The following is a 9617-nucleotide window of genomic DNA, read 5'->3' on the forward strand; positions in this document are numbered from 1 at the left end:
TCCATCCCTGGCCTTTGCATTGCTTTATTTTTCCCTTCAGACATCCCAAAAAAACCCTCCTTATCTTGCTGTGGAACTGAGTGCCCAGGTGCCTTGCCCCCAGTGAGCTCTGTGTGTGTGCACTAGATTATGGGACTTTCCAGATACCAGAGCACTCCAGTTCATCCAACACTAGAATTTGGAGTTCTGCACTTATTGTACCCAAGCGCATATTTAATTTAATAGAGAGGCTGGCAGGTGGGGTCCCGAATGTAGTCAACTGAGACCTGAGTTACTCTCCATGTAAATGAGGATGATGGAAGCACAGGGGATAGAAGCACAGGCCAAACCACAGGGAGTGATGGATACATTGGCTGATCAGGCATCCAGTTGATACTGAAACTGGAACAAGTCCCGAGCTTAACTAAAATCAGCTGAGAGACTGAGGCACATGCAGATAATTGGGATTTTGTGTTCGTCATCCTGTGCACACAGAGTGAGGCGAGAGGGTTAAGACACATGCAAGTTCAAAAATTCAAATTCAGTAGAACACTCAGGGAAAACTTTCAACATTACTCTTGTGGAAAATCATTTCAAATGTATGAAAAATTTGCCTGTTCTGAATCATCATTTTAGCTGGATGCTTCTATTAGGTCAGTTAATAGAGAAACAATATTAACATAAAACCGTCATTACACTTCAGTTTCAACACCCCCTCGACATGAATGGGACTGCTTTTACCTTTCTTACAGCTATTTTGGTCTATTTAAACTCAAGAAAACAACGCTGCATCAGTTTGTTTGAAAACTTAACTGCATGCCCAGAATGGCTAGAGGCTTTAAAAAAAAAAAAAGCTTAAATTTTAAAATAAATATCAGGGTTACTACAAATCCATGGGGAAAGAGTAAATGTGCAGGAAGTGGTAGGGTTTTGAAAATTGTGTTTTTAATTTGAGGCTAATGAAAATAAGATGAAGAACTTAATTTTAAATGAAAATTTTTCAATTTGACAAAATTATTTTTCTTTTTGTGTGACTGTTTTGAAAGCCACAATTTAAACAAAAATAAATATTTTTTATAATTTTAGATGAAAGCAGTGGCTGGTATGAAGATGTCTTACCAGGTACAACAGGCAATCAACACATGCCCAAAGAATCCTGTAAGGGGCTTTAGGCATGATGAATCCTCCAGCGCTTTGTGTTCACATCTATACTCCATGATCAGAGGGAACCGTCAACACAGACGAGCCTTTCTAATTTCTTTACTCAACCTCTTTGATGACACAGCAGTAAGCATTACATAAATATACCTCATTTAAAAAGAAATTAGAATAAAATGCACTGTAACAAGTTCAATTGATGAATATTGGTGTCCTTACTTAATGTATTTTTATGAGACTTGGTGAATTTTGGCCTGGCTAACTTTATTTCCACAGGCTTTTTTATTTGGCTGCAAAACTAAATGTATTTCCACTTAAATAACATCTTCTTGAACCATTTTATAACTACTTAAGCCCAGTTTGGATAGAGCAGGAGTAATGCAAGTTCACGTGTGAAGAAAACTTAGCATGTGCAGAATGTTTTCAAGGCAGAAAAGTTATTTTGGATGAAGTACATGTTGAGTTTTTGCCCCAAGACCTTTTGAGAGCAGTGCAAAAACTAGAATATAATGCTTTTTGTATGAGTGTATTATATATATATTTATATAAAATATTTATTTTTTTTAAACTTGCAGAAAACAGAGGTGAATATGCTCTTGTATATAGCAGACAATCTAGCGTGTTTTCCTTATCAAACACAGGAAGAGCCACTGTTTATAATGCATCATATAGACATTACATTGTCAGTTTCTGGTAGTAACCTGTTACAGTCATTTAAGGAGGTAAGTGCATTTATGATATATTAATAACTTGTTGCACTGAAGTTATGTTGACAGCATAATGAGTACTTCTCAGTCATTCCAATGTTGCACACATGGACAATAAATAATATTACTTTGCAACCAATAGCATAAATCGCTCTCAGTTCTGGCAGGGTGTGACAGATCTGTGTTCAGAAACTTTCAGGATTTTTCATTAATTTTGAAAGTCAGTGGAAAATATTAGAGATGGAAGAAAATAAGACTGCATTGTCAGATATAATGTTTTTCAGGTAGGGGGGGATCCCAGAATCCAGGTTACTTAGGTCTAGGTCCTTTTAATCCTTCATGAATATCTGAGCCATAAGCAGTCTAACTTTATTGGTATGTTGCCCTGCTACTCCGAGAATGTTTTGAATAGATCTGCCTGTTGGCAAAGAGTCTGTCTATACAGCTCAAATATATTCATTTACGTTGCCCATATGGCTCTTCACTTGCACTTTTCTTCATCACAGTGTGTAAGTTTTGTGCCTCTTAATATCAGATAGTTTCCCTAATAATTTTTTAAGCTGCAATAGTAGTTGACTCTCTCAGTCATACTAAGCATCATAAATCTAGGCCTCTGTGAGAGGGGAAGTATTTTAAATCATAGTAGTGATTTGAAAGACAAGAGCTTAATTCACTGCATTAAAAACAAAACTGAATGATCTTTACTTATGTATATGCAGAACAAATGTGCAAGTGATACAAAAATTGAATTCTCCTTTGATTTCCTCACCTATATTCTGCCCACTAGTCAGTCTCCACTGTAGTTTTATGAAACCACTGGGCAGTTTTCAAACTGTTGCTTTTTAAAGAACAATTTGCCAGTAAAACATTTTCGATTAAATATTTACAAAATAAAATGTTATATCTAGGATATAATGCATATGTAGTGTTGTCTAAAGGTTGTATGAATGAGTTTGAGATTGCTGCTTTACTAATGAGTGCCAAAGTCATGAGCAACTTATGCAGGGCAACTCAAATAAGTGACAACGGAAACCCTTATACCATACCAAACTATCATGTATTCCTTATATATCACACATTATAACAAACTATTTCAGAAATGTTTTAGAATTCTTATTTTATTACTAATATTTAATATTACAAATAGGTAATAATTGCATCCTTCTGCATATATAACTAGGTGTCTTAGTTATCATGAGTCCAATCATACAGTCATCAGAGAAAACATAATTTAGCAATCTCTAACTGACCTAAAATAACTTTTCTATACCTAGTAATATTTAATACTGCAGCAAAAATTTAACTCTTTATAAAGCGTCCTCCTGTAGTGAACAAGAAATAAAGTAAATGTGAATCTAAAATGTGAAAAGTCACATTAATGTTAGATTTGCCTGTTTTGTTATTTTGCTTGTCCAATTTTTTGAGAAATAGATACAAAACTCATGTTAATTGGTCTTAACATATACTGAATAATTCTTGAAGGGTTCTTGTTAAGATAATTTTCCTTGTTTTAAAAATATGAACAATTGCTTGTAGTATCTAAAACTAAAATCTGTTAACTTACTGTTTCTTTTCTTGTTCTCTAAAGATACCTTATTGACTAGATTCCTGCTGTGGAGTCTTGGCCTAGAGTGAGATAGGCAGGAGCATCCCTTTTTTCACCCTTTGATGCACTGCAGGTGTGTCTCATGTACAAAGCCCTAAGGCTTTGAGGCCCTTTGAAGCATACAATTTTCATTCTGTTCTGACTACATTCAGTAAAGGTGCTCCCCACTGGAGCCAGGACAAGTGCATCTAATGCCTGCTCTCCTTGCAGTCCTGCAGCTTTGTTTAGAATATGAGTCTATATCATTTGCACTTTTTGTCTGTCCTGCTCTTTGTAGGGCCCCCAGTGCTCTGGCATTACTTGGTGGTGCACTGTTGTTTCTTTAAGTCCATTTTGATTTGATACCATTTCATCCTTTGAAGTAATCAGGTTCCAGACTGAGGGTGGGTTTTCTGCACTGCCACAGTTCAGATGTGTCTAGATGACTCCTTGATGTTTCCTCAGTAGAAGATGTACAAATGTCGTATCTGGCTTTCACTGCATCAAATCTCCTTGTGCAACATGCCAGTGTAGGTTAAAGGCTTTTCTGCTGGTGTGTTGACACTGCTCAAATATGTTGTCTTATGCCCTTTTCTTTCTTCTAAATTTGGTCAATGTGTTGGGGTATCTCCAAGAATTGGAAACATTACCCCAAACTCTGGTTGTAACAGAGTACCTCAGATCTCTTGAGGTGTCCATTCAAGACTTCATTAGTAAGTTTGCAATTGTGGGTTCCTGTAACTGGACAACAAAATCAGTAAATAAGCAATTAAATAAGTAACCATATTTTCAGAGGTGCTTATGAGCACACACTCAGCCTGCGTAGGTACTTAAATATGGATTCATGGCCATTTTATGGGTGGATCTATTGCCTCTTTTGACTGTAGTGTAAGGATGGGGGAGGCGAAGTTGCTCATAAATGTCAAGGAGCTCCGAGCAGTCCAGCTGGCAGTTTTCCTGCCCCATCCGTCGGGCAAGGTGCTACAAGTCCTGACGGACAACACAACCTCGATGTTCTACATCAACAGGCATGGGGGAGTGCGGTCATCAGCTCTCTGTCAAGAGGCACTCCATCTATGGGGACTTCTGCATTAGCCACGAAAGCCACGTGGAAGCTTGTCACCTTCCCAGTGTCAATTATGCTCTGGCGTACAAGCTCAGCAGGGACTTCTCCTCTCAGCACGAGTGATCCCTCCATGATCTTCCAAAGGTGAGGAACTCCCCAAGTTGACCTGTTCGCTACCAAACAGAACAGGAAATGCCACTGGTTTTGTTCTTGGCAAGGTCTGAGCAAGGGCTTCCTCTCCAATGCCTTCCTCCTGTCATGGTCAGAGAGCCTGATGTTCACGTTCCCTCTGATTCCACTCATCGGCAGGGTCCTGGCAAAGATCGAGAGACAAAGCGCAGGTTGTCGTGATTGTCCCAGCATGGCCTTGCCAACATTGGTTCGGCACACTCATGAGCTTGTCAGCAGCCCCTCCCTGGCCCCTGCCCAACTCCCCAGACCTGCTGCCACAGGACCCCGAACGGCTCCTACACCCCAGCCTTGAGTCCCTCCACCTCGCTGCATGGCTGAACCCAGGGGAACGGACCTGTTCAGAACGAGTCCCAACAGGTCCTTCTGGAAAGTAGGAAGCCCTCAACCAGACTGACTTACTTGGCCAAGTGGACGAGGTTTTCCTGCTGGGTATCCAAGGATGGCATCTCTCCTTCACATTCTTCCATACAGGCTGTCCTGGACTACCTGTTCCATTTGAGGAACCAGGGCCAGGCACACTCTTCTGTTAGAGTGCATCTAGCAGCCATCTCCGTTTTTCACCTGCCGACTATGGACAGACATGACAGATTCTTGAGAGGTCTCAAGAGTTTCTTCCTCCAGGTACGGACTCCTGTGGCCAGTGGGATCTTATCTTGGTTCTCTCTAGGCTGACCGGCCCACCCTTTGAGCCGCTGGGTTCCTGCTCCCTTTCCCACCTATCCTGGAAGGTTGCGTTCCTGGCGTCTCTGAAATTAAAGCCTTGACCTCAGAACCTCCGTACAGTCTTCTATAAACAGAAGGTTCAGTTGTGGCCCTGCCCAGCCTTCCTGCCAAAGGTGGTCTCCACTTTCCATATGAACCAGGACATCTTCCTCCTTCATTCCTCATTAACCACTCCAAAACTGAACAAAACCAGTGAGGAGAGGCGTCTTAAGGCCCTCCGGGTGTCCAGGGCATGGGTTTTCTACTTAGAACGTACCAAGTTTTTTCTGAAAATCGAGACAACTTTTGATCGCTACAGCAGATAGGATGAAGGGTCACCCGGTGTCCTCGCAGAGGATTTCCAGTTGGATCACCTCATGTATAAGGACCTGTCATGACCTGGCTGGGGTTCTGCTGCCGCTGCTTGTCAGAGCCCACTCAACGAGAGCTCAGGCGTCTTCGGCGGCCTTCCTGGAGTGCATCCCTATCCAGGACATCTGTAGATCTGCAACATGGTCCTCTGTTCACACATTTACCACTCATTTTGCCATCACTCAGCAGGCCAGAGATGACACTGGGTTCAGCAGAGCTGTGTTGCAATCTACACATCTGTGAACTCCTACTCACCTCCAGGAGTACTGCTTTAGACTCACCTAATACAGAATGGACATAAGCAAGCACTCGAAGAAGAACAGACAGTTATCTTTTCCATAACTGGTGTTCTTAGAGATGTGTTGCTCATATCCATTCCATAATGCACCCTCCTTCCCCACTGTTGGAGTTTCCAGCAAGTCAGAACTGAGGGTGGAGGGAGCTGGTGGGACCCCCTTATAGCGTGCCATGCAGGCACCACTCCAGAGGGCACTTCATAACTATGGATTCTGCTGAGGGAAAAACGTCCTGCACCGGTGCATGTGGTGAGCACACGCACCTAATATGGAATGGACATGAGCAACACATCTTGAAGAATGCCAGTTATGGAAAAGATAACTGTCTTTTTTAATGACTGGCTTCTTGAGTATTCTATCATACAGATATTTATTTTAGTCACAAATTATACTTACAGGGAAGTGATTTCTTTCCTGCTCATCAAGAAACAGAAATGAATATTTACGTGGCATTTTGGCACTGGCATTTTCATTTGTGTATGATGTGCACTTACTTGATCTTCAGAAGATCAAAAAACATTCATATATAGGAAAATCCCTAGCTCTGTCATACCAAAAGCACAAGACCAAGAGAAGGAATTGAGTCAAATGATACCTTCAGAGAAGCCCAGTTACACACACGAAAATTCTCCTGTCTCCTTAACATGCACATAAATGTTGTTTTGTTACACTGCTTATAAACTGCTGGGCTGCTGTCACTTCTTATTTTTTCTTTGAGAATTAGGAGTATTGTCATAGTTATTAAAACAGAGATGCATGATCTTCACTTACTTAAAAAAAGAAATGGAGTTCCAATTTTGGATTGGCCAAACTTGATAATTCCCATTAACCAACATTTTTTTTTTTTAGTGTTTTGTTAACAATATTTTGATAGCTAATTTTTCTTTTCCTGAGATTAAATAAAGCAGTCAATCCTGCTTATAAATATAGGTAAATAAGTGCCATTTCTAAAATGTTTTTTGATTTATTGATTTTAAAAATATTACTAGTTGTAAGTCTCTCTCAATTTCGTTCTGCCTATCTCATTCAAGTAGGCTTGAACTAATTATAACACTTTTGTATGCATTTATACATTCTGTATTTCGTGAAACATATTATGGCTATATAATAGCAAATGTGGTGATAGAATTTCCTTTACCGTATCCACATTATCAACATAAATATTTCCTTGGAGAGAAGCTTGGCATGTATGTCATGGCCCCTGAGAGCATATGAGAACCTCTGTCAGATTTTAAGAGTAAAACTGTTTCAATATTTGAACTCTATCTAGAAAGGCAAACCAAATGATATTTTAAGACACGTGTTCGTATTCCTATTAATCATAAAAATGGACAACAGCAAAACCTGCAGAGAGTGATCACTCGTGGGAGTTAGAAGAAGTGGTCAGTTGTAGAAGGTGGTCTCTCTTCAAAGGTATGGTATTGCCACCTTTACTTCTGTACTGCTTCTGGCAGCAGCACTGCCTTCAGAGCTGGGTGGCCAGAGAGCAGTGGCTGCTGGCTGGGTGCCCAGCTATGAAGAGAGCACCACTGCCAGCACCAAAGGTGGCATGGTTTCTCAACATCCAATCTCAATGTTGTGAAGAGCACTCAAGTTTGGGAGATATATGAAATTTTTGTTTCAGAACAAGAGTTTTATACTTTGTACATGTTTTAGTCATTGAACCACAGTTGTGTGTGCCTACTTTCAATTTTAATCTGTGGATTTCAAATAATCTGTGAATTTAAAAAAAATTTTTTAAAAAGGCAATTCACACACTTAAGAGAATTGTGATTATGGAAGGATCTTTTTGATTGCTATCATAATCCTTAAATATATGTCATCTTCTCTGTCTTCCAGTCTATGGTAAAGGACAAAAGAAGAGAGAGGAAACCTTCATCTGATGAGGAGAGTGAAAGTGACAGTAACAGTGAGAGTGAGAGTGAAAGTGAAAGTGAAGAAGAAGTTATCAAGCCTCGGAAGTTACCTAAACGTGTAGACTCTGATTCAGATTCTGGTGAAGAAAATGATATAAATGCCGTGATGAAATGTTTGCCAGACAATTCAGCTCCTTTAATTGAATTTGCAAATGTCTCCCAAGGCATATTGTTGCTTTTGATGCTAAAACAGCATTTAAAGAATCTTTGTGGATTCTCTGATAGGTAAGAATCATACTTAATGGCAGAATGCTCCTCGTCTTTTAGTTTAGTGAGTTCTGTTCAAGTGCATGGTTATTAACTTTTTAAAGCAATGGGTTTTATAACATGCAGATCTCATGACTAAATATATCTAGTTTAATTTACTGCATTAATGACATATACACAGGGTAGCGATAGTTTCCTTGCTTACTTGACGCCTAAGTAATACAGGATAAGAAGAACAGAACTGTTCATTTTAAAGCCAAAAAGACATTTTCTCCTAAATGTCTGGGTTTTGTTTTCTTTAATAGTAAAATTCAGAAATATTCTCCATCCGAATCTGCAAAAGTTTATGATAAAGCGATAAATAGGAAGACAGGAGTGCATTTCCATCCGAAACAGACGCTAGATTTTCTACGAAGTGATATGGCTAATTCCAAGATCACTGAAGATGTGAAGAGGAATATAGTAAAACAATACTTGGATGTAAGTAGAGTTGTACTGGAAAACAATTTTAACCTTCTTCAGCTAGATTATACACCATAGTTTTAACTTGTAATTTGAACAATTTTTAACTTTGAGCATTTGGAAGGTGGTTTTGAATTTATAATGTATATAAATTCTGAAATACTGATGATTTGTGAAGTATTGAGCGCTGACAATTCTCACTGATTTAAATGGGTGTTGACAGTGTTTAGTACCTTGAAATATTAGGCCTTTTCTAAGCTCTGTACCAAAATCTGTATAGCAAATAAACAACACTTAAAATAAATGTAATGTTGAGGACTGTAGATTGTAGATTTTATGAAACATCTTATTCCTTCTGATTTCCTGATGTCATCCTTTTATTCGTAGCTTTATGAACATTCACCACTTTGCCCCAGTCCACTTCCATCTGAGGGACACTGGACTGTCCAAACCTATTTAATTTGTAACATTTACTTGAGTTTTTTTAAATAATCACTTTAACTAAATAAAAACAGGAAGAAAACTTTCTACATTTAGTAAAAAATAGTAGTTAAAAATAACTACTTCTGTGTTAAAGAACCCCCCACAAAATACACCAGCTAATTGTGAAGTTTGTTTGCAATCTCTCTTCCCCTGCTTTCTTCCTTTTCCTTTCTATTTTTAAAAAAATGTAATAAGACACTTGTAAATATTTAGAATAATATCTGGTTTAATGTATCTTTTTGTAGTTCAAGCTCCTTATGGAACACTTGGATCCTGATGAAGAGGAAGAAGATGGGGAGGTTTCAGCTAGCACTAATGCTCGAAACAAAGCAATTACCTCGCTGCTTGGAGGAGGCAGCCCTAAAAACAATGCAGCTGAGACAGAGGACGATGAAAGTGATGGGGAGGATAGAGGAGGAGGCACTTCAGGGGTGAGGCGGAGGAGGAGTCAACGTATTTCGCAGCGTATTACGTAAAATGATTTTTATGTGC

At 39.2% G+C, this 9617-nt stretch overlaps 1 protein-coding gene across 4 annotated transcripts in view; it reads left to right on the forward strand.

Moving 5' to 3' along the window:
• The window catches only part of NIPBL (NIPBL cohesin loading factor), a 305455-nt gene that overhangs the window by 294064 nt on the left and 1774 nt on the right, over window positions 1-9617 (forward strand). For 3 of the 4 annotated variants that reach the window (XM_075066914.1, XM_075066915.1, XM_075066917.1), the window contains 5 exons: window positions 1066-1266; window positions 1713-1859; window positions 7897-8198; window positions 8486-8660; window positions 9371-9556. In XM_075066914.1, the coding sequence (XP_074923015.1) occupies window positions 1066-1266; window positions 1713-1859; window positions 7897-8198; window positions 8486-8660; window positions 9371-9556 (1011 nt within the window). Of the gene's footprint in view, window positions 1-1065; window positions 1267-1712; window positions 1860-7896; window positions 8199-8485; window positions 8661-9370; window positions 9598-9617 lie in introns of all 4 variants that reach the window. The other variant, XM_075066916.1, reaches the window with a different exon arrangement.

Source organism: Chelonoidis abingdonii, chromosome 6 (assembly GCF_003597395.2).
Source record: "Chelonoidis abingdonii isolate Lonesome George chromosome 6, CheloAbing_2.0, whole genome shotgun sequence".
NCBI classification, from domain to species: domain Eukaryota; kingdom Metazoa; phylum Chordata; order Testudines; family Testudinidae; genus Chelonoidis; species Chelonoidis abingdonii.